The following is a 27,869-nucleotide window of genomic DNA, read 5'->3' as shown; positions in this document are numbered from 1 at the left end:
ATTTAAACATCCATTTAGTTCCTCCTCTTAACTGCTTTTGGAAACAGATTTTATCTTGATAAGTAGTTGATCTTATCCAAAGAACCTTAAGGCAAAAAAGGTTCTTAGCAGTCAATCTAGAACGATCTTACGCAGTGACCTCCCAAAGAGACCACCGATGACTCACTGAGCCATGATACTAATTATCTCTAGTAGAAGAATGGCTTTGAAAAACACGTTCCTTCTTCAACTGTTAAAGTATTTTCACAGGTAAGGAAAAGCAGCCAGAATACATAAACAGTTTGATAAGTACAGAATTCATGGAGTCACTGTTTTTTCCAGCTTCAGATTTCACCATTATGTCTTGACACCCATTGTCCCTTTAAGAGACAGTTATGACCACAAATGAAAAGTGAAATAACAAGACAGGGAGGCATACAGCAGAACATTAAGTGTCCCGGACACCCGAGGGCTTGGAACTCCATGGAGGGAAAGATCAGAGAGGGCTACAGCCCCAAGAAAGCTTGTAGTTATTTATAGATCGGAATTTTTCAAGGACTTGCTCTGTGACTTAGAATTCCAAGGTGTATGTGTGTGTGTGTGTTGGGGTGGGGAGGTGGCAGATGGCACAGTGGCTTACATTGCTGATTGGAACACCTGCATCTATTGGGGTGCCTGGTTCAATTCCTGGCTAAAACCCACATAGGGTTTTAGGCTGCTGGTTTTCGTCTGGCCCTGGCTGGTGAGGGCATCTGGGGAGTGAACCAGCAGATGCAAGATCTGTGTGTCTCTGCCTTTCAAATGAAATGAAAATAAATAAATAAATACAAATTTACACAACAACAAAAAGAATTCCAAGGATGCTTATAATTACAAAGAGGGTTGGGTGGGCAAGGAAAAGATGCTGAAACTCTGAATTCCTTTTAGAATGCCATTGATTCTGAAACCTGCCCCAGATTGTTTCTGCTATTTTAATGTTTCAAAAAAAGGTGTGTGGCTAGGGAAAGCAGTAGAAGATGGCCCAAGTGCTTGGGCCCCTGCACCTTCATGGAAGACCCGGCAGACGCTCCTGGCTCCTGGCTTTAGCCTGGCCCAGACTTGGCTGTTCAGGCTGTGGGAAGAGTGAACCAGCCGATGGAAGATCTCTCTCTTTCTCAGTCAGTTTGCCTTTCAAACAAATAAATGAATCCTGGAGGGGGGGAATTCTCCCTGAAAAGCTGTGTGTGGGATCTGTTTTCTGCCCTCCCTGGCTTTTTCCTGCAGGAGTGGAAGGTACTAGGTGTGGTGACTGGCAGTTGGATGCTTCAGCTCCAACACTGCCTTGGCGTTTCGCCTTCCTGGGCCAGCGCCGCTACTTAACCAGACCCAACGTGAATTCACCAGGTAGACACCAAACCCTGGGCAGGCGCTGAGCAGTGCACACACTCAGCCCCACCGTCAGTTACTAAGGACCACAGGGAAGCAGCCCAGGGCGAGCACGGGGGTGCCATAAACAACGTGTGGAGGGGGGAGTGAATGTTGTGAGGGGGTCAAGAAAGGGCTCAGCAAGGAGGGGCTAACCCAGAGAACACCGAAAGCAGGGAAGCATTTTGCTCACCAGAGAAGCCGAAGGTGTGCGCGTTATAGGCAGAGGGCGTAGGAGAGCCAGGGTGGGAAGCATGAAAGGCCTGTGCAGGACTAGGCGAGGGGGTACTGGGGCACTGCCTGTGGGGGTGCCGAACCCCAGAACCTCCCACAGCTCCAACCCTTCCCGCTGCTGGAGGCACACGGAGAGGCGCGGGGAAGAAAGGTCCAGGTGTCGGCCACTGTGTGTCCAGCTCCTTGCCAGGCGTGCTGATGACATAAGGAAAGTCCCTTGCTCTGGCTGTGTTTACCCTGTAACTGGAAGAAAGATGGACACACGTACAACAACATGGCGGCCACCAAGGAAAGGCCCCCACCAGCACTGGAGAGCACCCCTCGTGCCCTGGAGTCCCCCACGGTGGCACAGGTGTGCTGGGAGCCAGCGACGGGGCAGAGGGGTGCAAGGTTGGGGCTCTTTCTCCCCAAACTCAGGAATGAAGATAGGGGCTCGCGCTCAGCCCTGCTCATCACCCCGCACTGCTATCTGCTCTACGTAACTGAGCCTTCACAATTACTCTGTTTTGGGCAGTCAGTAACTCTAGTTTCCAAAGGGGAAACTGAGGCACGGGGACTCAGCCCGGATTCCAACCCAGAGGCTCTGGCTCCAGAGACAAGCAATCCTTTTCATCACAGTATCCTCAGAATCCAGCTTGGTGCTTGAGGGTGGGTGTAAAAATCCTAGATAATAATTTTAAAAAAGCAAACAGTTTTCCTTGAAAATTGTCTTTTCGGATAATACAACTCAAGTGAAATTCTTGAAAGCCCCAGATCTGTAAGGGAGGGAAAATGCATTTTGGCTGTGGAGCCCTTAACTTTTGCCTGACCCCAGGCCAGCTAGAAAATATTTTTTCTGTTTTTTTTTTTTTTCTTCTTTCTCCTTTTGTGACAATTTGGCGTTTCTGAACGCTAGGGGCTCCCGGATTCTCTGGTTGGAGAGTAACTTTTCCTTTTAGGATTTTTTTTTTTTTTTTTTTTTGGAAGGGGGTGGGGGAAAATGTGGCCTTAATTATCCTACGTCTTAGGCAGCTTAAGGAAGGGGCTGTGCTTTCGCAATCCCATCAGAGCCAAGTAAGGAGGTCCCTCTCGCGCGCTCTCTCTCTCCCTCCCTCTCTTTTTTTAAAGGACCTCGTGAAATAAAAGTGCAGAAAACAAACTCAAGCGATCAGAGCAGCAGCCGCGGCGGCAGCAGCAGCAGCAAGAGCAGGAGGAGGCGGAGGCGGCGGCGACAGAGCTGGAGTTGGGGCAGGCGCTCGGAGCTGCCCCGCGCCGCGGCTCCCATTCATAAGTCCCCAGCTGCAGGGAAGGGGCCGAGCCGGCGCTGCCTTCTCGCCAGCCCTGCGCGCCCCAGCTCTGCAGAAGTTTCTGCTCGCGCTCTCCTCCCCTTGGACTTTTGAACGCTTTGGCGAGAGGACAGCAGGGGCGCCCGGAGCAGCAGAGACAACCCACCGTCCGCAGCCGGAGACAGGCAGCCGGCCCGGGCTGCACCGCCGCGCCGCGAGCCGGGGCCCAGCTTTCTCTCTCCAGCCGGGAGGCGACCGGCGCGCCCGGGTGTGTGGCTGCTGTCGCGGAGCGGGAGGCTCGCGCCGCAGCCAGCGCCATGCAAAACTACAAGTACGACAAGGCGATCGTCCCCGACAGCAAGAACGGCGGCAGCCCGGCGCTCGGCGGCGACCCGCGCAAGAGCTGCAGCAAGCGGGCGCTGCTGGTCTGCCTCGACGTCTTCTGCCTCATCATGGGTGAGCCCGCGTCCCCGGCCCCCGGCCCCCGGCCCCCGGCCCCGGCCCCGGGCCTGGGCTGCGTCCCGGGCCCGCGCCGCGCTGTCAGCTCCGGGGGGCCCCCGCAGCTGCCCCGGGAGGCTGCGCGCCGCTCTGGCCGTGCGGCGCCCGCCCTCCCTGACCCCACCGACTTCCCGGCCTGTGAATCAGTGACTCTGGGCGAGCTCCCTGAGAGTCGTTTCCCGCGGGGAGCTGGCTGGACCGTGGTCGAGAGCCCGCGCGCAGTCGGGGCCCTCCGCCAGAGTCCAGTGGGTCGCCCCGGGAGCCCGGCTCCTGCTTGGAGCCGCGCTGCCTGCGCCGGCTGCGTGTAAACACTCAGCTCTTCCGCCGCCGCGGCCGCGCGGGCCTGTCCCTCGCTTCCCTTCTGCACGCCCCTACGGTGGGGAAGGCGCTGGAGACCGACCCGACAGCCCCCTGCCCAGTGCCTGCTGAGTGCCAGGTGGCAGGCAGTTCCGCGGGCATCATTTTCACCAGCCCCGACCCGGTGCGGGGAGGGTGGGGAGGCCCATTTCACCGACGGGCACGCCGAGGCACTGCGATAGCAAGCCACGGCCTTGTTTGGGGTGGAATTGCACTCTCAGAAAGTTGAGGCGATCGTCCGCTTCTGGTTTCCAAAGCAGTTTTGGAAGCTGCAGCTGAAGAGCTGAAGAGCAGTGGGAGTTCAAGCAATTGGAGTGGGAGGGCGAGGAGGATTTATGAACTTGGGGGGACGGAGAGCGCTCTTGACACGAATCTACAGAAGCTCCTAGGTTGAAGTCAGCGTAGGATTTCATTTTTTTTTTTTAATGTTGCATTTGTAAGCCAATCATGGTGTAATGGAAAATGCACAGGACTTGTCATCAGAGCACTGGCCCGCTGCCGCTCGCTGGGTGTGCCACCTACCTGGCCTCAGTTTCTCCTCATTTGAATGACTTGGTTGAGGTAGATGCTCTCCAAGGCTTCTTCCTGCATGGAGAACTCGGAAGGGGTCCAGCAGCTGTCCTGCCAACTCCACTAACTGAAGAAACATCTGTGTTCCCAAGTCAGTTCCCTCAAAATAGAAACTCCTGCACGGAGACTTGAGTCCCCTCTTGCAATGGATTTGTCCACACAGGGCGTGCAAAGCTGAGACTTCTTAGGCTAGAGTTCTGCTTCCTGCGTGTTCCTGGCTCTTTCTGCTGTGGTGGCCTGCGGGTACAGAGTCCCCCGTGCATTTGGTGTCACTGCCCATGGTGAATGTTAAGAGTCAGGAAAGATGGAGTTCTTAAAAAATAAGGAGAGCCCCGTGCATTTCAGGAGAGAGAGCCGAAGATAAAATTGTGCTGTGCGGCCTAGGAGAAGAGTGGCGGGGTGCAGGTGGCAGATCCTAACCTTCCGCTCTTCCTGGGAATTCTACGTTGAAGATGCTATGTAAAGGAATTGTCACTGGGGGGCCTCCCTTCCTGAAAGCTGCTGGCTTATTGTCACACACAATGGGACAGATTAGTACTTAAAGTCTTGTAACCAAAGGATTGAATTTCTTAAAAGCCCTCCTGGGTCCGGGAGGAATACAGGCAAACCCTGGACACAGGGAAGCTGTTTGCTGTGAGCTGGCCTGGGTGCTTCCTGGCAGTCCCTTGGCTGTTTTGATGGTGGGAGGGCACTCTTTCTAGGCTGCCTGTGCTGAGTACCCTCCCACCTCTTCCTCTGTGATCAGAAAGGCAGGGCTGGAACATGCTTGACAGCCTTTGTACAATTTCTTTGTTCTCCTGCCTTCACTCTGACGATTTCAGAATGCAGTCCCAAGAGATGATGATGTATTCCACATAGGAAAAAGAAAGTGCCAAAGAATTTGCAAAAGGCCATACCCATCAGCTGTAGGTTAGCCAGGGACACAGAAACCCCAAGAAGTTCTGCCATGATGGAAAGTGTAAGTAAGGTGCATGGTGCACCTTGCAGCTCTTGGCTTGCAAGCTCTTGGCTTTCTCCATGTCCCCGAAGTCAATATGCTCAACCTGTCTTGTGTTTATTCATTGTCAAGCTTACATTTGAACAAATGATTTTGTTTAACTCAAAATGCAATCAGATACCAGGGCTATGTATTTTATTATAAGGGACACATAGCCACCTGTTTTAAGGGGTATGTGTTGTGCCATGGAAACCATGACAAGAAAATCATTTTCAAAGTCACTTATTGACCAGAGTCTCCCCTGAGCACAGGCCAAACTACAATATCACCAGTGAAATGCCTCTGATACTTTTAATAGGGAAAAACTGTTGGTAAGACAGGCAGATATCTTGAGATATATATGTATATGAGAGAAGTCTGTTTGGCTTCCAAAAGAAAAAATTATTAGCACAACATGTGATTTTAATATTCCACACACCACAGCCCTAAAAAAATTGTGTCTACTTAGTTTGCTTTTTGCCTAAGACTGTCAGTATGATTTAATTTTTAGATGGTTTACTGATCATATGGTCTGGATTAAAGAGCACTAATATATTAAGAAGAGAGACAGTTTTCTGTTTATTTTCCTCCAGGAATATATACCAAACCTCATCTCCTAGTCTCTGGAAAAATAAAGGCTAATGTGCTCTGTAAGTGTTATGCAAGTGGAAATACGCACGTAGTTTAACGTGTTTCACATACCTTTTTGGAATGTTCAGATCTTGGGGAAAAAGCAAAAAGTCCACCCTTATTTGTGGGCCATAAGAATCTGGAGTCACAGGGCCTCCAAGGGGAGTTTACCTCCCATTGAACAGCTATGCTTGGCAAGGAATTGCTCTGAAATGCTGTGATGAATCTTTGCAGGATACTTTTCCTGAAACAGGCTCTTGTAGCAATCAAGGGCTGTGCATCATCTCCTGTTTTTTGTGCATTGTTTCTGGTATCTGAGTTACATGAGAGCAGCAGAGACGCAATTCCCAGGCAAGAGGGGAATGTCTACTGTCTTGTTAAGCTCTGTTAGCTTCAAGGGTACATTTTTATTATTGTGTTTTAAAGATGTATTTATTTATTTGAAAGACAGATTTACAGAGAGGCAGAGGCAAGGAGAAAGGTCTTCCATCCACTGGTTCACTACCTAAATGGCCGCAATGGCCAGAACTGGGAAAATGTGAAAACAGGAGCCAGGAGCTTCTCCCAGGTCTGCCATGTGGGTGCAGGGGCCCAAGCACTTGGGCCATCTTCTACTGCTTTCCCAGGCCATAGCAGAGAGCTGAATCGGAAGTGGAACAGCTGGGACTCGAACCGGTGCCCATATGGAGTGCCACAGCGCTGGCCCCATCAAGGGTAAAATAACTCGTGTGCTCTTTACTATAACCCTTAGGAAGAAATGCTGCCTGCTCTATGGGCCAGAAAATCGAGTTTCAGGGAAGGGCAGGCCAGTTACACACTGAGGTCCATCTGAGTTGCCTAATTCTCAGTGTGAGTGAAGGCTCCTGGCACTTGGATTCTCGTCAGAAAACCCTGCAGTCCAGTTTGCAGAAGTCTTGCCTCTCTGTGATTCTGTTACCATGTGTCCAACACAGATGGATCAAGGTGGTCCAGCTGTTGTGGTCAGAGATACAGAATTTAAGTGGTTGACAATCAAGGGTGCATCACTTGGTTATCCCTGAAGCTTTTGGACACTTTGTGATTTGCAATTAAATGAGTGATAAAATTCTAGGCCTGGTACCCTGAAGGGGCTAGATAGAGTCATCCTGTATTTGTATTGAACTACTGTCTTCCAAAAGTGAGAGGAGGCGAGCAGACTATCATCACGGGAACAGGAGACTTGGTTGAGTTTTCAGGCTGACCAATGCCATGTCCATGTGAGAGGTTGTGGAGAGGTTGGTATTCTGTGGGTTTTGGTTTTTTTCCAATGGCACGGTGACTGACTGGGTGGGATTATTTCTGCTGTCTACTGATTTCTAGTGGCAAGGAATGATGCATGTCTACCTTATGCCTGCACTCTGAGCTATTCAGTGCTCTGGGAATCGTCACAAAAATGAGGAGCCCAGAGACATGAGTTCTAGTCTGTGCTACAATTACGCTGCTGTGCAACTTTGGTGAAATTCTATTGACATTCCTGGGCCTCGTGTTTTCTAATCATGAGAATAAATGGACGGGACCAGTCTCTTAAACCCTCTTCTAGCTCTAAGAGTTTCAGGAGTCTATGCTGGTAGATCTTTTGATGTAGAAACTCAGTCACTGCTTCTCTTGGCCCATTTATCATTAACTGAATTGTTAGTTGTTTGATCCAAGAATGTTGCTGGAATGAGTCTAACTTGGTGTTAACTCCAGAGGGAAGCCCAGCATGCCTTTTACCAGAGTTAATCCTATCAATATGCTGAGAAATTAGATAGGTTTTTTTTTTTCCTGGCCGGATGTGTTCTTTCACCTGCTGCCTGAAGTTCATGGTAATCAGAAGCAAACAAGCAAACACAACTGGTGGCTTTTCCTCTCTTTTTTTGCTCAGTTGTTGTTATAGTCACTAAGTGTATGTTTTTAATGACTTAGTAGGCTTTGATAATCTACCATGTGGATCGCAGAAGGTAGAAACAGGTTTTCATTAATCAACGGATGACCTGCCCAGCCCAACATCCCTCGTGGATTTCCATAAAGAAGGCAAGTTCTATTTGGTAGACAAGCTCTGCTGACTTTTCTAGGTTGGCTGAACACCTCAATTTCCTCCTTTTCCAAATGGCTAGTTGTTTTCATTTTCTTCTTTCCTTTCTCTTTCTTTCTTAGCATTGTCTTCTGCTTCAGGGATCAGCCAGGAGGGAGGCTGCCTTTGTGGGAGACTGCTAAAGCCCGCGTTGGTGGCCTTTTCCACTTTCAGCCCCTTGGATTGCCTGTCAGTTTTGCATTCTTGTTTTCCCCTTCCTGTGCAGTTGTTTGGGCTGGCAAGCCCAGTTGGTCACAGCTTGATGCTAATGAGACCATAGCAGGGGCTTCTTCCCTGCGTAGGCAGTTAAATTTACAGAGAAATCCTGCTCTGTGTGCCAGCTCCATTCCACTCACATTTCTGGAGGAGCAAGCATTTTTGGGGAGACACCTACTATGTCAGTATTTCATAAACTCACCTTTCTGGCTTGAAATACAGACTGTCAGCCTCCCTGCTGGACGGAACCCTCAGATTCAGCAGGCTTTGGGCCAGGGCCCCGGGGTTCTGTATTTTATAAAAGCTTGGAGTGATTCTTATCAGGCCGATTACAGACTCACTGTGTTGTTTAACAGGTGATGTTTTAATAGCAATTGAATTATGAAGTGGCCTCTTTGTCCCTGCACTGAATGTTCCGGCCCTTTCCGCATTGTTAGTAGGTTGCCTGCATTTTTTTGTTGGTGTTTGTGGCCAATGCACCTATTTTTTTTTTTTTTCCAGTAAAGATAACCAAGCTTGCTAGAATTCTTTCTAAAGGAAAAATTACTTCTGGGTGCAGGATTGAAGGTGTCCTGTGACTTTTGGTGACAGGACGTGGTGTTGTCTCTCGTGGCTGCAAGGCTAGGATCTTTAATTAGTTTCCAGTTCTAAGCTGGGTTCTGTGCCATTGAGGTTGCCAGCCAAGTGACCACCTGGTATAAACGAGGTGTTAACTCCAAATATTTTTCTTTGAGATATTGAAGTTGGTGCATGAGTGAAAGGTGAAACAGGGCTAAGTTAGATTTCTACATGGAGCCTTTGAAAGACTGAATTTAACATAGCCAAGTCTCATAGAAACAGTACAATACTTTGGATTTGCCCAGGTCTGGGTTTCACTCCTGACATAAAGCTGATACGCACTGGTGTGACATGGGAAAAAACCCTTGACCCTCACCAGGCTTTGGTTTCCTCGTTTGTAAAATACACAAACTTAGGGACATCCTGGTGACGCGAAGCTCAACTGACATGAAAACACTTTGCAAAGTTAAAGAGCCTTGAATCTGTGAAATAAATCCCCTTTCATTTTGCGGTATCAAAGTCTTCTGAAATAACGAAGAAGAAAAGTTACGAAGAGCACCCCAGGAGGAACCCAGGCAGGATGCACAGGAATATTTTCCATTCTCTGAGGAAAGGCAGTGCCTGGTTTCTGACCCCATTTGGGGAAGTCAAAGCTCAGGAGCCTCCACCACCTTGGAGCAGGCATTCTTCCAGTTGGAAGGAAGGCGGCCAACTCCTCTTCAGATGAAGATACCTTGGGAAGGGCCAGAGAGAATGCGGACAAATGGTCTGTTCTCTGCGTCTTACTTGGCAGCCCAGCCATGACTAGAAATGATCAAGTGCTTGCTCTCCGGGGTAGGGAGATAGCATACTAATTCTCTACGTTACCGTTCAGGTGGGTCGTAGGCTGTAGACATCGGGTGCCTGTTAACAAGTAAGGAGCCTGCAGCTCAGAGGGGTTAAGGAACTTGACCCGGCTATTCCGTGGTTACCACATTTTCCAGAACCCTTGTCACTGTATCTTGCTGCTCACTTTTCCATGCAATTAATGCAAGAAGAGTGATTGAGCCCAAATGGATACAACATGTTCTACAGGGCTAGGTCTAGGACGTAGATAAGAGTCTTAACTCAAAAATTCTACTGGTCATGGAGTATTCAGAGTTAGACACAAGTGATTATGAAATAGCTCAAAGTTTGATGAATTAGCCTCTCTGTGGACATAATAAAGCAAATACCATTGGAGCAATTCTTCATTGCCTAGATTCATGGAATCTTTAGACTTTGCAAGTATGTTGGAGATTTCATTATCAACAATAGCAAGGTCATTTTTTATCTTGGTCAGCGTGACAGGCCTTTGGGACAGGGGAGGGGGTCGGAGGGGGAAAGCGCAGGCTTGAGGGACAGACTGGAGCTTGCTCATTGTTGTTAGCTGTGAGTTTTTCATGTTACTTGGTCTCACGGAGGCCTCCGTTTTCTCCTTGTAAGATGGGATGGTAGGCGTGCCATGAGGGCGTGCCCGGTACTGCGTGTGGCGCTTTGACACTCCTCAGATTGGAGTTGCTGTCACCACCTCCGGGCCAGTGCTCTCGCTTCACATTTGGGGGCCCGAGGCCTAGCTGGGCTAGTTAAGTAATCAATGACAGGGAAAGAGCAGGACCTAGAAGCAAGGTCTTCTCGTCAGGTTGGTTGGCTTTTCTGATGTTTTCTCTGTTTGAAATGTACTCTCCTGGTGGAAGAGTTCTCCAGAGAGCTCTGCGCTGGTCTCTCCCTTGCCTGTGTCAATGCAAAAGAACAAGACAAACAGGTTTAACTCTCACTCCAATCAGTGGGTCTTGGGTGACTAAGGCCCCAGATGCTTGAGCAGGGCTGAGATGAGGCAGTTTTTTGGGTATGTTACTGTTCTCCGATTTGCTGCTTGATCTAGAAAGTGCTTATTACCAGAGATCACTGGTGAGTGATCCGTGCGTGAGCAGGAGCCACCTGTTTCAAGGACCCCGGGAGAGAAGAAAGAACCCGTGTTGCTGAGCTGAAATTTTTGCTTTTTAAAAACTTTTCAGCAACCTCTTGAGTTTGAAATGATTCCATTTGGCCGAGGAGGACACTGAGGATTACCTCAGAGGAAACACTTTTCTCAAGGTCACAGATTAATTAGCAGTGCCAACATTCGAAAGAGGGCGAGGTCAGGTTCTTGAACCTCCTTGTGAAACCGTTTGCCCCTTTGGTCCAGGTTAAATTATAAATTATGATCTGCATTCAACCTCCCCAAACCCGAAACAGTGCAACACACACAGGCTCCGTTGGAAACCTTTGAAAGAAACTTGTTGATGTGTGCCTGCTTTGAAAGTATACATTGCAGTCAGGGTATTGGTGGTAAGTGTGTTTTTGAGGTTTGTCAGAAATTAACAAAATTATATGCCTGGAGAGTTTTACAGAGAAACTCAAATCAGTGTCAGCGCCTTGTCATAATAAGCAGCAGTAGCTTGCTGAGGTTCCTGTTTATGCGTCCCCAAAGCACATAATACACATGATTATATTGACATGAAGGAAGACATTCGCATTGATGCTTTCTTTCTCTCTGCCCCACCCCCACCCCCAGTTAGTTTGCGGTATAATCAGTGCAGTTGCTGGAGTCTGTTTAACTAAGTCTGTGTCTGTACCCGACTTTCAAGTATATGCCATATCTTCTGCAGATTGTCTTGAGCACCGACTGTGTGCTAGGACCTAAGGATTTCTTGCCCTTAAGGAATTCCGGGCTGCTGAAAGGGAAACACACTTCTGCAAACTGACCCCACTGTGCAATGGCTTCTGGTCCTTAAGGAAGTGGGTAGAACAGCACAGGGAGACATGGAGCTGGATTTTGCGAGATAAATAATAGCTCACAGCCAGGAAGCGGGGGAGGGTACTGCAGCAAGGGGAACCAAGCACAAGTGCTGAGATAGGGCAGCAGGGACTTATGGGCAATCTTCAGAAAGTTCATGGAAAATGCATATTATGAAAAACCATGCATGGATTTCAGTGGTTGTTTTTTTTTTTTTTTTTTTTTTTTTTTTTTTTTTTTTGGCACCAAAATACACTTTTAAAAAAATTCTGATTTTCTATGAGCTTGTGCCCTCCTATGTGTGAAGGCCCAGGTGGCTGGGGGCTGGAGTTTAAGGATTGTGGATTTGCTCTGGGCTGTGTGTGTGTGTTGGGGAGGATATTGAAGATGCGGCAGGAGAGCTGGATAGTCACAGGGGAAGGTAAATGGCAGCTGCTCAAGGAGTCTGGGCTTCATTTTGGAGGACCGGCAGAGCAAAGAGAATTTTCATTTTTCTCCTTCATGCGGACAATTTTGTACAGGAACCAACCAAGGTGTATACCTAGGAGTGCACTTGCTAGGGATTGCTGCTTTTCTTTTTTTTACAGCAACTACACTGTCTTAAAAATGTGTAAAAATATGTGAGGCAAACAATGCGAGAGTCTAAGCAAAGAGCTCTGGAATGAACATGTGTGTGGAAAGTTCTGAAGAGAGGATGGGTGTATCCTGAGTGGGCTTTGCCAGATGCCCCTGGAAGCCCAGCCCAGGAGGCCAGTGACAGCGGGACCCAGGGCCTGGGAGTGGGGAGGAAGACATTCAGGTCCTGCCTGAACTCCTGGGGGAGCCTGAGCTGGGGTCAGGCCACTCCCTCCACAAACATTTTAAATGAGGTATTTATAGATGGATTATGAAATGCAAGTGATGAGGTTAGTAAAGGCTTCTCTGTGATCTTATTGTTGTTGCCCTAGCATTTTTATTATTTCTTAGAAATTATTTATTTATTTAGTTAAGAGGCAGAGAGACATACAGAGAAAGCTCCCAACCTCCAGTTCATTGCCCAAGTGCTGGCAACAGCAGAGACTGCACCAGGCTGAAGCTGGGAGCTGGGAACTCAAGTGCCAGGATCCAAGTACCGAAGCCAGCAAGCACCACTGCCTCCCAGGGTCTGCATCAAGAGGTAGCTGGAATCAGGAGCCAGAGTCAGGTGTGGAACTCGGTTACTCCAATACAGAAGGCAGACGTCGCAGCCAGCATCTCAATTACCAGACTAAAAGCCCGCCCCTGGGGTTTTGACATTTCTCAAATGCCCTTTAAAATAAATGGGCTGAAACCTTCTTGGTTTGGAGAAGGGGTTTTTCTTGGGTTGTAATAGTATTTTTTAAACCGCTTTATTGAGATATAATTGATGTACCGTAGAATTCATCCATTTAAAGTGCACAATTCACTGGTTTTTAGTATATTCACGGAGTTAGGTAGCCATCACCACAGCCAATTTTTAAACATTCTCATCATGGCAAAAAAAGAAACTATGCACAGTCTTAACAGTCACTCCCGTTCCCTCTCCACCTGTGCCATCCCAGGGCAGCCACTAAGCCACTTCTTTTTCTCTGTAAGTTTGCCTATCCTGGACATTTCATGTAAGTGAGTCCGAATAAATGTGTAGTCTCTTGTGGCTGAGTTCCTTCATTGAACATGTTTGTAGGGTTTATTCACAGAATAGCATGTGACAGTACTTCATTTCTTTATTTTGCCAAATAGGTCATGATATGGAGATAGTATGTTTAAATGACACATTTGTCACTTTAATGGATAAAATGATCTGGTTTATTTCCACCTTTTGGCTGCAATGGCTAGTGTACCATGAACATTCATGTATATTTTTTTCTTTCTTCTTAGATGGAAATTGCTAGATAAGTTGGTAACTCAGTGTTTAACTGTTTTCCATAATAGCTGCGCCATTTAAAAATATCTGAAGATTAATTAAAATATGGAAGGAAAAAAGCACAAAAGGTTGACTGAAGATCTTTGGAATTAACATATTCATGAAACCATTAGAATGTCACTTTGTTCTTAGGGGAATTTTTCACAAAGAAGCCAAGTTTTTAATCAGTTTAGTAATGTCACTAGGTTTAAGATGAGTGAGCAGAGAACAATAAGCTGTCTGAAAAATAGATGCTGGGTGGTCAGCTAGCCCTGCTCACCCACTGAGTTACCCTGCCACAAGCAGGTGTGCCCTGCTGGCATTTTTCTCAGCAGAATGAATAAGGGATCTTCAGTGTACCTTGAAAACTGTCAAGAGTGCAAATATTAAAATCCACATGTCCTGATTATCTGCTTTCATTATATTTAAGGCCATGGAATAGGAATTCCTCCATTCAGTTCCTGGTGGGGCTGATTACTAATTCTTTTAAAATATGTACATAGGTATCTTCTCAGAAATTAATATTACTACACGCAGATCTTTTAAACTCATGGACTGGATGGTAGGCAGTAGTAAATGGTAGAAGACATGAGCACATATTTTGAGGAAGAAGTAGTTGAAGCATCAAGCTATAAATGCACCAAAAACCAAGTTGTAAGTGTGTGAAAAATTAAACCAAAAATAGGAATGGTGCTCACCCTTATTCTTAGATGCTCACTTAACCTTTTCAGTGACAGAATAAGGTTAGTGTAAATAACTTGATTTTGCAGCTCAGAGAAGGTAAATGATTCGCCCAAGCTCACACAGCTAATCTCTCCCAGGACTTGGATTTAGACTCAAAGCTAACTAAATAACAACAATTGCTAACAATTCCTGAGGGCTAATTATGTACTTTGCAACCGGGTTGAGCATTGCGCATGCATTCTCTGATTTTTGCCCTCCCAAGGAGCCTGTGAGTACTTATTACTATTCACTCTCTTTCATTACTGAAATTCAGAGGCTAAAAATAGCTGACCCTAGGTTGTGCAGCAGGTTGAGAGCTGGGGTTAGGCATCTCTTGTGAGGCCTATCTTAACCCCAAGGCTCTACTGCCTCTTCTCCACCAGTCAGTGGCAGCTAGTGAAGAGTAATCCAGAAATTGTGTTGCCCGCCCTGGGTTCTCTCAGCCAGTGAGGTCTGTTGTGGCAATGCTGCGCAGTCCTCTGGTATTTTCCACACCTCAGGTAGCTAATGTATACTGTGCTTCTGTGGTGATTAACTTCTCCAAGACTAACTCCAAGCATCGACCTCGACCTAGACTAGTCAAAGCATTGGCATTGTTTGCTTGAGTTTTGATTGGCACCTGCCAGTTCACTCTGGTATTTGCCATGTTGTTCCACAAATCAGGAGATGGAGTTGGCACTTTCTATGTTTTGATGAACCAAAGGAGAGAACTGATTTAAGTTTACTTAGGAAGTACAGATACCTTCCAGATGCCACAGAGGGGCAAGAAAGAACTTGGGGATCTTTGTGGGTGAAAAAGGTTGGACCGCCCACAATGGACCTGCGGTTCTATAGATTTAGAGGGAAAGACCCCTGGGTCCTGGAGTCTACTGAGGAAGTTTCCTAAGGGGAAGAGGACCATGAACTAGGACTTTTGCCGCTCACTTCAGGGAGCGGTACTGGGTCAGTCTGTAAGTGACCCTTTCTGTGAATGGGTTCCCCTGGCTGGCCTTGTGGTCTGGTGTAACCTTTGGGTTGCACTGAGAAACGCTGAGTTTCTCTGGTTAGTGGCTGTGAAGGCAGCTTGTTCATTAAATGCAGTCAATGGAACTTGCACCAGTAACCTCTTCCCCACAGATGACCCACATTGTTGTAGAGTTCGCAACCACCGACAGGAAGTGGCAGGCGTGCTTCTCAGCCACGGAGCGGAGCTTATTAGACACTTGCCCAAAGTGGCTGTTTTGGTCAATTTGTCCTCTGTAGGCTGCTTGGGAGGAATGGCCAAGAACATTATTCCTCAGCCTTGCATTTGTCTTGCTGTCATCTTGGCCTGAATGGATATTTGATTAAATGCATAGAGCTTTTGTTGTTGTTGTTGTTGTTGAAATAACTGCACATACTGTGCTCCTAGGGAGGAACTGCCAGCAAGCTGAGATTTTTAAAATATTTCCAGAGGTGCTACCAGCTTACTAGAGGGTCTTTTGTTTAGCAGGCTTCTCATTGAAATGTGTTTGGAGAGCATCCCTCTTCCCATGACGCAGGAGGAGGGGTGGTGGAGTTTTTGTGGATGATTGCTTTTGAGAGGTCTGTACTACAGGCCTTGTATGAATGCAGAATTCCGCAGGACTAGCTGGGAAATTAAAATACATTTCTTGCAGCAAACCATCAAAAATACGAAACTTTAAATCCTGTGGAAAATACGCTGTCTGGAGTTTCAGGTTTAATTTTCCTAAAGCCATTGATGAGATTGAAGAGTTTTTCATTATGGTTTGGCCTTAAATTGGTTGTTTGCAGTTATGCTGGCCCACCTGCGAGACCCAGGGATTTATTATAAATAATTTCTTCACCAGACAGTTCTACCAAATGACAGTGTCTGTTTGACAATTTGAATTTAAATATTCTTTCTTGTCTCAATTAATTTTCCTCATTGTAGGTCTCTAGTCCCCAGGCCTCAAAAAGCAAACAAAACAAAGCACCAAAGCCACCACGCCCAGAATATCATTTTTCACATGTCAACTGCTAAAAGGCTGGGAAGCGACCATTCTTGAACACTTGCACTGTAGTCAGGCACATGCATGAATCTCATCAAATCATACAACCCCAAGGAGAGATATTCCTCTAACTGGTTTTCCAGATCATGCAGTCCCCACTCAGCGAGGCTGAGAGGCTGGCGGGGGATCTCGGGACAGAAAATGGTGGCACTCCTGGGAGTGAACCAGCCAATACCCAAGCTCCTTCCTCTTAGAACGGAGACTGGCCTTTGAATTTCCTAGGGCTTCTATTTTCAATACCAAGCCACAACATTTTTAAATGAAGCTCTCAGAGCTTGTCAGGTGCTGCAGCTTGATTTGGGGTTTCAAGCCTTTAGCCCTTTTCAGAACTTCCTGTTTCTTTGCAAAGTCTTAGAGGATAAAGGTCTGACTCTGGACTTTTAGGCTGGGAGGGAAGGGCATGAACTTGAGGGTAATGCAGGCGGTGAGCGAGGGGTTTTTCATGCATTATTAACTTACTTGAATTTCACAACAAGCCTGTGATGGAGGAGGTTGGAGTTCGTTCCAGTTTTCTCAGAAGCTGCTCAGCAATGCCTGTCTCAGCTTGTAGGGGTGTGTGGTGACACGCCGCATTAATAATTCAACCAGTTAATCTCGAGCAGGGATCACTTACCAAGATTCTAGGTAAAGTGCTTTTCTAGAATCGGCTTTGAGCTGGTCACTTGGCCGAGGCTTCCAGTTTTATTGAAAATATATCAAAGAGACTCTCAGTTCCAGTGCTATGGTGGAGCCCTAGGAGGAAAGATCAGAAGCCATGGTCGGAGACTCCTTCGCTGGTTTCTTGGAGAAGTGGGATGAGCTTTCTACAGAGGGCTAGCAATTGCAGATTGCATTGTTAATTCTTCTGCTTATCAGTCTTCTCCAAAGGAGTGAAAAAGCCAGAGAAAGGCAACATTCTGAGCGAGGGAGCCTGCACTTTGGCAGAGGCTCCCGTGTGTTTCCCAGGCTTTTGTGGTGCTCCTATTCAGCTGGGATTTGAATGGGGGTGTGATTAGCATGAGAGCAAGTGTATAAAGTAAGTCTTTCTTCCCTTTCCTAAAAGAAGTTTTGTGGCATTTCTTTTTCGGACAGAGTTGGCATGAAGCTTTGACAAACACAGAGCCGTGGAAAAGTTAAATAGGACTTAGAGCAGGCCCATTTTGTACAGATCTTTCACACTTAGAATGCAGGACGGCGCAGCAGCTGGCCAGAGGCATCATGGCAAGGGCTGGCCCTCCTGAGTGGAGTGTGGATGAATGGGCAGCGCCGCTGGACCAGTGGAAGAGGGCATCATTGGCTGTTGACCGTTCTCTGTTGTCAGAAAACCACAGAAGAGAACATTCCTGAGAGTCAATGGCCTATCTTCTCTCTGCCTGGGTGTTTATTGAGATAAACACAAAGTGTGGAGGGAGACCCAAAGAGGTGGGTCCTGGCCTCAGGGAACAAGTGAGAGGATGGAAAAACACAGCCAGGTGTCTCCAGGTGATAGCTCAAAGAAATGTGTAAAATACAGAATCCAAGAGGCTGCGTGATGCCAATCAGGGGTCTAGTCCAGGCTTTGCTGTATTAGCTGGGTCCCTTGGGGCAGATTGTTCTCACTTTACAATTAAAAAAAAAAAAAATAGGGGATGATAAGTAGTTTCTCCCCTTTCTCATCAAAATGTTGAGCCCAAATGATATGATGCCTGTATGTCCAGAAAGAGATTTTGGATCTGTAAACTCATTTCCACCGTGAATGGAGTTTTGTTTTCTTCTCTTCATTCTCCCTTTTCCTATTCTATTTTGGGTGCATATTATCATTCACCCAGATGTACAAAAATTTCTGTACAGACTTTTAAAGTTTTTATTTATTATTTTGAAAGGCAGAGAGACAGCCACAGACAGCCACACAGTGGTATGATCTCCCATTCACTGGTGCACTCCCCAAATGATGACAGTCAGGCCTCAACTGGAAGCCAAGAACTCAGTCCATATCTCCCAAGTGGATGGCAGGGACCCGAATACTGGAGCCATCACCTGCCTCCCAGGGTATTTGGTAGCAGGTGGAACCCGGGCACACCAATATGAGATGTGAATGTCCCAAGTGAGTTCTTAACTGCCGTGCCAAACACCTACCCTTGAGTAATAGGCGCTATTTCAAGGGTGAGCATCCTCACCCCTACATCCTTCATACATCTCCTAAAACTGCATTTCTGATCACATACGTGCTTCTCTTCAGAACAGGACTTTGAAGACCCCGTTGATTACAAAGTACCTCTTTTAGTACAAAGGAACTTCAGAAAGTTTGTGGAAAAGTGAAATTTAAGAAATAAGTCTATTTTAGTGCAAAAAAAGATTGAAATCCATGCCTTTTTTAATAAATACATTTTCTTGAACTTTCTGAAGACCCTTCATATACATGAGTTATCAACATTTTTGCACCAAAATAAACTTATTTCTTAATTCCATTTTTCCAGAAACTCTTTGAAGTGCCCTTGCTTATTTGCGAGCTTCTAGAATCTCGCCCTGACCTACCCTTTCATCCTCAATGCTTTGTGCTCCCCAAGCCCCTGCTTCCCATCTCCTCTGTGTTCCCACTGTACACCTGCTGAGGCCATTCCAGGCATTTCCCCACCAGGGCTTCCCTTCTCTGGCCTGGGCATGTGCGGCTCACCTCTTGACACTCACCCGATTTCCTCCGGGCAGAATCACTCCTTTGAGAACTTTTCTAATGTAAACCTTTTGATGTCTCTTTTATAGTTTTGTCCTGTTCTGTCTTAGTAGTCTGAGTGCCTTGCATATAATGGATGCACAAGAACTGAAAAAAATTTTAGGGGCCGGCACTGTAGCCTAGTGGTTAAAGCCCAAATGCATGGGCCCCTGCACCCACATGAGAGACCGGGAAGAAGCTCCTAGCTTCGGATTGGCTCAGCTCTGGCCCTTGCCACCAGCTAGGGAATGAAACAGTGGTTGGAAGACCTCTCTCTCTCTCTCTTTCTCTCTCTCTCTCTCTTTCTCTCTCTCTCTCTCTCTCTCTGCGTCTCTCTCTCTCTCTCTGTAACTCTGCCTTTCAAATACATAAATAAATCTTTAGAAAAGGAAAAAAAATTAGATGAAAAGTTATTTTAGGGAATATAGACAAGAAGCAAAAAGAAAAATAAAATTTTTATTGCCTATAAGACCACAATCTTGAGGTAGCAGCTGGCACAGCATCTCTTTTTTCCTATAAATAGACGAACTATTATTAAGTATAATTATAAAGCTAAACATTGGGTGCTTAATACTTACGTCTTGTAAGTCAGTGTGATGAAATGGAAAAAATCCTTTGCTTGCTAGACTTTAGAACAGTCCATAATAAAGTATTAACTCACCTGAACAAATTGGGAGTATGCAACTCACTTAAGAACTGCTCGGAACTTCCCGTTCAATGTTGCATTCAGTGTTGCATTCGCCTGGTGTTTTGAACTTGGTCAACAAACTGAATTTGTGCCGTCACAGCTTTATTTTTACCAAAGTGTCAAGTACCTTAGAAGGTATGGCTGTGCTTGGAAGGAGGGATTTTCTCATCCTAGCCTCGCCTTAAAGAGAGCTCTGTATAGGACGAGGACAACTTTCTATGAAAAGACAGAGCTCAGAGACAAGAGAGGTGTACCTGGGTTTATGTCCTCACGTTGGTATTAAGTTAGGGGGTCACCTGGGCCAGGTAACTTTCTCTCTCTGGGACTCTGTTGCCCCATCTGTGAAATGTGACAATAGCATGAAGAATTCTCTAGTTCTGTTTCCCACAAGGGAACAAGTTTTCTCCTTCACCTTTTTTTTTTTTTTTTTTTCTGTTTGACCATATTGCCATACCTGTTCTCACGTTTCACAGTTCCAAAATATGTGATTCATCGGAAAACTCCTTAAAGATGATCCCCTAATATACACATTTGTTTGTTGGGGTCAGTCTTGCCTCTCACATTTTGGAGAGAACTGAGGCTAAAATACCAAAATGTGTGATTCAGAAGAGAAAAGAGTTAACACAGAACACCTAATAATGTGTTCCTCAAGTGTCAGGTGTTTTGTTCGAGCCCCATGATGCCCTCATGGAATGGGTATATTACTTTAATTTTGCAGATGATAAAACTGAGGCATAGAGAGGTTAAGACTTAGGAATTAACCTTGGGCCTGTGTTTTGTTAGCATTTACTCAGTCTTCCCACTCCCACCCCCAGGAAAGCACAGCCCCTTTAGAAAGAAAATCTTTTCTTGGTTATTGACAGACCTCTGCTTAGCATTTCCCTTGGTGGTATCCCCCTCAAGATAGTTCTAATTGTTCAAAAGGTTTGTTGATACAGCATCAACCTTCCTATAATTTTAACCCATCATCACCTATATTTGCTGCAGCGTTGGTAACTAACAATTAACATTAATAACAACAATCCATTTTATGATTAAACAGCACCTGAATGAATGATGGTGGTGAGTCCATCTCAGCAGACAGGCACTGGGCACTTTTGACGTGCTGGATTCTGTGCTCTATGTTGGGGTCTAACAATGAATAAGATGTGGACCCTGCCCCTGAGTCTTCTGGAGCCAATGATGGGCAGGTGCAGTTCTTAGAAATACAAAATGAACTCAGTAGAGAAGTAGCAGAGTGGAAGGAATTATTATTATTATTATTAAATATTCATTTATTTATTTGAAAGGCAGAGTTACAGAGCAGCAGAGGCAGAGTGAGAGAGAGAGAGGGAGGGAGAGAGAAAGAGATCTTCCATCTGCTGGTTCACTCCCCAAATGACGGCAATGACTGGAACTGGGCTGATCTGAAGCCAGGAGCCAGGAGCTTCTTCCAGATCTCCCACACAGGTGCTGGGGCCCAAGGACTTAGGCTATCTTCTACTGCTTTCCCAGGCCACAGCAGAGAGCTGGATTGGAAGTGCAGCAGCTGGGACTTAAACTGGTACCCGTATGGGATGCCCGCACTGCAGGTGGCAGCTTTACCTGCTATGCCACAGCACCAACCCCTGATGGGATTATTAACCCTATGTTTCTGCGGGGTGGTGCTGTTGGGAGGAGACTTCTGAAGGTAGAGACATTGTAGTTGTTTGGACAGGAAATTAGGAGAACGCTGTGTGGCCCCACTGTCAAGGAAGGGACTGCACGGAGGAGTTCCTTCTGCAGAGTGGTCCTTCAGCCTTGGCTGTGCCCAGGGCCAGTGATAGTCTTTATAGACTAATCCTAGATGCGGGAGGTGGAGGGCTCCAAGCATCAAGAGTTCTCCCCCTCTCCACTCTTATTGTATGGATGGGAAAGCTTAGCTCAAAGAAGTTAATAGTCTTTAAAAAGGGGTAAAATCCACAGAAACAAAACTCTTATCTTGTATAGGTGCAAGTTTGAGTCCAGGAAATACCATAGTTTAAGGCATCCCTTCACACCGTGAATTTGGTTATTCCGTGAATCAGAATTGGTTCCTTGTGTTAGTCATCTACAAAGCCTTTTAAAGTTTAACATAACATCCCAAAGCACAGTAATAAATCATTGCAAAGAAAAAAATCCGAAAATACAATTATTTGAAAAGGGAATGACTCTTACTCACATGCCTTCCAAACTCTATTTCCCAGAGGCCTGCGCTCTTAACAGCGTGTGCTCCTGCCTGCCTCATTTTGAATGCACAGGTTTAATCCTTGGCATCCATATTGATCTCCCTGCTTCCTGGAAGCACCACACACACGCTTGCATCCTGGCCTTCACTCACACCCTTCCTGCTTCTGCCTAGAGGAAGAGTAGCCATTCTTGAAGCTGATTTCTGCTCATTCTGCCTTCTTTCTTACTCCAGCCTGGGGCACTTTCACTTCCTGATGGCAAGTTATTCCAGCTCTGGCACTAGTTAGTGACCTAGAACAAGTCATTCGATTTGGTGGCTCTAAACTTGCTTACCTAAAGAAAAGGAATTTGAATTAGATGCCTTTAAGACCTCCAGAGGTCAAGTATGGAGAGGTCAAGACATTGACCACAATTTTAAGCAGTTTTCTACTCTAAAAGGCAGTCTGGGGGCCAGTGCTGTGGTGCAGCAGGTTAAGCTGCCGCCTGCAGCACTCACATCCCATATGGGCACAGATTGGAGTCCTGGCTGCTCCACTTCCCATGCAGCTCCTTGCTAATGGCCTGGGAAAGCAGCAGAAGATGACCCACGTGCTTGGGCCCCTGCATCCACGTGGGAGATCCGGATGAAACTTTGGCTCCTGATTTTGGTCTGGCCCAGTCCTGGCTGTTGTGGCTTCTGGGGGAATGAGCTAGAGGATGGAAAATCTCTCCCTGCCTCTCTCTGCCTTTCAAATAAATAAATAAATCTTTGGAAAGAAAAAAATAAACACCTTAGTTTAAAAATAAAAAAAAAAGCAGTCTGGCTCCATGGAATTTGTGTCTTACAGTGAGATAGTTCTGGATTCGAAACTGCATGTCATCATTGGCTTATAACTTTGCCTGATAACCCGAGCCAAGTGCTGTAACTTCTCTGAGCTTCAGTTTTATCATCTGCAAAATGGGGACAATAATGCCTGCATCACAGGTTGCCTAAGGATTGAGAGATGCTTGGCAGACTGTAGGCTTTTCTGTGTTAATACACCCTGACCTCCAAGGGTTTGGAAACCATTTGTTGTCACAGGTAACTGGCGAGCTTTGGAACAGACAAATGCCCAGGAGAGTGGGATCTGGGTGTCTACGGTGTGTAATGTACAGTGTATGGATTCGACACAGTTTACCTGATCTTTGTAGAGAAGCGTGGGCATCCTCCCAAGGAGTCCTGCGGCAGCTGCGCAAATGTGGCTACCTCTCCATCTGCACTTGCTGAAGGTGTTCTCCAGTTGGGAGGGGATATGTTGGAAATTTTTCTTTAACGCATTCCAGTGTTCTGAGGCAAACCCTGCCTGAGAGATTGAGCAGAGCATATTAACCAATATCATTTAAAGTTGATTAAAACTATCATCTTAATTAAATACACGAGAACAAGAAGCTCTCAGTCTTCTGGTAGCAATTAAAGACTAAAGAGTCAATTTGAAGTTGTTTTTGCTACTCTTAAAATAATACTCCTTCTCCTCCCTCCCGTGGAAAGAGTTTCTTAGCTATAGACATGCCCTCACATTGAGGTTTTTGAAAGCTGTTAAGGACCACAAACCTGCTGGCAAAGTCTTCAGCTGCCAAGGCATTGGTTCTCAAAAGCAAGGGGGTTCAAGCTCAGGATACGCCGATTGGGAAAGAGAGCCCAAACAAAGGGCCTTTTGAGGCAGGAAACTGGGCTTTGGCTTCGGCACAGAGCAGTGTGGGATTGGAAGAGCGCCCTGGGACTGGCCAGGGAGAAGAGGGGCCGTGAGATGGATGGAGGAAGTATAACGTTTCTCCATACGGCAGGGGTTTCCATTTCAAAACCCTCGAAAGTGGCTTTCAGAAGCCATTATCTTTCCTCTGTCAGCCTCATCAGCACGCTTGGAAAATGTGGACTTGACAACATCGTCTGTCTTTGAGCAGAAAAGGGAAATGACGCGTGAAGGCCCGCAGGAACATTGGCTCCGACCTGGAGCCCAGTGGTGCTCTCTTGTCGAGGACCCGAGATGACCACCGTGGTTCCTTCCTTCATTCACCCACTCACCTTGCAGCATTGAGTGATCGCCTGCTGTATGCTGGGTTGATGTAACAATTCCTACGCGAGGGGCTCAGAATCTAGTCGACCTAACCTGCAGGATTTGAAGTGAAGGAGACAGCCTTTCCTGAGGAGTCCATCCCACTGCATCCACACGCATGTGAGCCTCCTCCCACAGCAAAATAAAGATATTTTATTTAATGTCTATTTGTTTATTTTCATTTGATTTCAAAGGGAGAGAGAGAGAGAGGCCCTTCATCTTCTGGTTCACTTTTCAAATGTCTATAATAGCCAAGGCTGGGTCAGGCCAAAGCCAGGAGTCAGGAACTCCCTCCACTTCTCCATGTGAGCAGCAGAGACCCAAGTCACCCCCTGCTGCCTCCAGGGTGTGCATTAGCAGGAGGCTAGATCCGAATGGGAGGAACTGAGATCCAACCCAGGCACTCTGATTGATAGGGGATACTGGCGTCCCAGCGTGTGGCTTACCTGCTGCGCCACGTGTATCTAACTGGGTTTTCCATTTGGCCTTCTCTGAAATGAAACTGTTACTCCTCACCTTCACAGATATTCTTAGCAGCAAACCGACCACCCGGGAGTGTAGCCGGCACAGTGCCATGAGGGAAAGTCTATAAAACGACGAGAAGATTCAATTACATAACTCAAAGAAAAAAACTAATTTAAGTCCTGGTGGATTCTATTTTACATTTTTCCTCCTATTCTTCCTTTTTACCTATCTAAACCTTACCTATTCAGCAAAACTCGAAACCTACTCAAGTCAGCTGCTCAGACCGAGGGTGGGGAGCGGGGTAGGTAAGACACTAGCAATGCCAGATGCGTATGGCAGAACCATTGCCAACAGAACTTGGGCTGGATCTGCTGAGCACTGTCCCTCAGAGAAGAGCAGTGGCCTTGGGTCACACACTGGAAAATGGATTCCTCTGAATCCTTAGGGTTCAGAGACAGGAAGCTGGAAGGGACAAATTTGCAGGAATTAGTGATGTTACATGTTTATACGCTGGCTGTCACTGGTGTATGTGCCCTAAATATGCATGATCAGCAAAAGGAAACATGCTTGAATTCAGAGACGCCAGGGTCTTGAACCTGTTTACAGATGATCTAACATTAGTTAGATGTTGGCATGAAATATAGGGTGGGCTGCTCCCCCAGTCTGAATTCCCATGGTAGGTAGAATTTTTGACAACTGAACCTAATCAGAGAAGCTATAATGACTTTTTAGCGGAAAAATTTCTGATGTGTTTATATATACCTTGACTATATATGCAACTCTTTTCTCTCTTTGAGTTGGAGAATTTTCAGAGTAGATTGAAGTTTGGGGAAAATGCCGTGTTTCTTTGTATATCAGGAGGGGTATAGATAATAAACATGGGTTTGTGTGCAACACTGACAGTTCAATCTGAGCAGGGATTTCTTACTTCTTTCGTACTAGTACCTAGCACGGGGCCTACTAGATCGAAGTTACTTGATAAAAATGGAACCAAACTGAAAAGTCCACTAGTGTAATTCTTTTAGCCTTTTTCCTAAAATGTAAACTTGTTTTCCACTACTGATGCTTTAAACTACACCATAGCAGGTTTGGAAACCACTGAGAAAATTATCCGTTATCTACCACCTAACACAAATACAGTGGACTTTTTGACATATTTCCTTTGTGTCATTTTGGTCCGATTGCCTTTCAGTTATTTAGGGATATGTGCACATAGTTTTCTATATTACTAATAATCTCCACATTCAAATTATTTTCTCTTTATTTAACTAAGTGGCCCTGTAACATCATTCAGAATTAAGCCTCACCATTAATCACAGCATTGGTTTTTCCTTCTTCACACCATTTCACTTTCCCTCTGTCTGCTCCCCCAAATAAGAACTCTCTGGGGTAGATTCTGTGGCCTGCTCTGTGGGTTTGCTAGGGTTTCTGTTTCAAAGTAGAGACCTGGGGGCATAAATGTGTTATCACAGCTCTGGAGGGTGTAAGACCACCGTCAGGGAGACCCAAGGGGAATTCCTTCTTAGGTCTAGGAGGCGGAAACCTGCTCCAGGCTTCTGCCCCTGGTTTCTAGAAGGTTCTCATTGTGTTGAGACCTGCCTCATAATGTTACTTAACAATATTAAATAGGTTAGGGGCAGGCGCTGTGATGCAGTGGGCTAAGCCACTGCTTTAGATGCCTGCATCGCATTTCTGAAGCTGGGTCAAGTCCTTGCTCCTCTGCTTCTGATCCAGCCTCCTGCTAATGCATCCTTGGAAACAGCAGGTGATGGCTCAAGTGCTTAAGACTCTGATACCATGTGGAAGATCTGGATAGACTTTCTAGCCATGTGGAAGATCCTGGTCTGGCCTGGCCTGGACCTGGCTCTTGTGGGCATTTGGGGAGTGAACCACTAGATGAAAATCTCTTTCTCTCAAGTAGATGAAAATAAAAAAATAAATGTTAAAAATTAAAGCCAGGTTAAGTATAGCAGACTATGCTTACTTAAGCTAAAATTTTTGATGGCTATAAAGCATTTGTCATGTCTGTTAGAAACAGATTGTTCCATCCTTACTTGCATTTCCAGGTTCTACAGTGATGTGTGTGTTTCATAGTAACCGGTAATCTGCCAATTTCACACATCTCATTCTGAAACAGCCAATATTATGTATTGACCATTGATTTCTCTTTCTTTCATCTTATTTATTTATTTGTAAATCCTTTCTTTTAGTTTTTAGATTGCTTTCTCCTGCATAAGTGCCTGTGGTAAACTACATACATTTATGCCTATACATGGACACTCATGCACACACATATACATACACCCTCCCAAAGGCCCCAGGGAATGTTAGAGCCAGTTTAACAATAACCAGTGAAAGAGCCCAGCCAGTCCACGGTCCTTGAGGTGACCTTGCTCATGAGAATGATAGACGCTCCTGTCAATGCATGGCTCAGTGTTCTCCTTTATGGAGGTGTGGAAATGCCCCTGGCTGCAATTGCAGCCTGAGTGTTGTCCCCTGGAGTTGTCCAGTGCGTGGCCACCCGTACCTCTTTTCCGCTGAATACCATTGGGTAAATCATGATTTCTCCCCCTCTACTTTCCACACATAAATAGGATGTACAGGGCTTGCACTGTCTCCCGTGGCTCCTAGGCTTCATTCATCATAGGTACAGAGGAAATGCTTACTGGGAAAAAGATGAGTGAGAGAGTAAATAAATGCCACCATGAGACAGAGATATAAAGCATCTCACTATAAAGTATAAAGCCACCAGGGAAGTTCCAAAGGGCATTCCACTTAAACCAGTGTGAAGTGCAGAGAAAATCCCCAATTATTTTCCACACTGGAAATAATCAAACATTGAATGAAAAGACTTCAGTATTTTTAAAACTTTACATATATCATTGCCTATCCCTGCTTTAAAGAAAGGGAGCTCTTATATGGGGACAAAGAGTCACCCTACTCTTCTTCATTCGAACGCATTTCGATCATGAGTGATGACAATGGGTTCCTTGAGTGCATTTATATTCAGTATTCACCGTAGCCCTTCAGGATCAGCTGTACTGGCCCTGTTTTATAGTTAACCTTGAGAGGTCAGCAGCTTGCTCAGTGTCACAGAACTTAAAGGAAGGAGACAGATCCAAGCTTCACAAGCAAACCATCAGAACCCAGAGCTTGTGCTTTTTCTGCTTTCCATATTTTCAACTACCCACTCAAGTCTCGTAAAAAACCAAAGGCTTTCATGATACAAGTGTACGTTAAGAAGTTTTTGGAGGAAGGGAATTCAAAGGTAATTTATTTTGGTGCAAAAAATATCTTAAAATCCATGCTTATGATATCTTCAGAAAGTTAATGGAAAATGAATTTTGTATTTAGAAAAAAAGTGTGCATTTCAATTTTTTACACCAACATAAACATATCTTTTAATTCCACTGTCCCAAGAACTTTTTGAAGTACGCTTGTGTATATTTAGTAACTAACTGTATGTGAAATGAATAATGAATCATTTTATAGACCCAGGTAACTGTTGTCTTCCCCCTTCTTACAGAAGGTACTCCATCCCACATTCATAAAAGTAACAGTTATTTTTTAAGTATTATCTC

The 27,869-nt window shown here is 45.9% G+C and overlaps 1 protein-coding gene across 1 annotated transcript in view; it reads left to right on the top strand.

Annotated features, from left to right (window-relative positions):
• Nucleotides 1-2,646: 2,646 nt before the first annotated feature.
• Nucleotides 2,647-27,869, top strand: part of PLPP3 (phospholipid phosphatase 3) — an 82,548-nt gene continuing 57,325 nt past the window's right edge. Inside the window, exon 1 of the mRNA XM_062191407.1 lies at nucleotides 2,647-3,338. Within this exon, the coding sequence (XP_062047391.1) occupies nucleotides 3,200-3,338 (139 nt within the window). The 5' untranslated portion in view covers nucleotides 2,647-3,199. The remainder of the gene's footprint in view (nucleotides 3,339-27,869) is intronic.

This window comes from Lepus europaeus, chromosome 5, assembly GCF_033115175.1.
Source record: "Lepus europaeus isolate LE1 chromosome 5, mLepTim1.pri, whole genome shotgun sequence".
Lineage (NCBI taxonomy): Eukaryota > Metazoa > Chordata > Mammalia > Lagomorpha > Leporidae > Lepus > Lepus europaeus.
The sequence above is the reverse complement of the archived record's forward strand: the minus strand, read 5'-3'. Positions and strand labels throughout refer to the sequence as shown.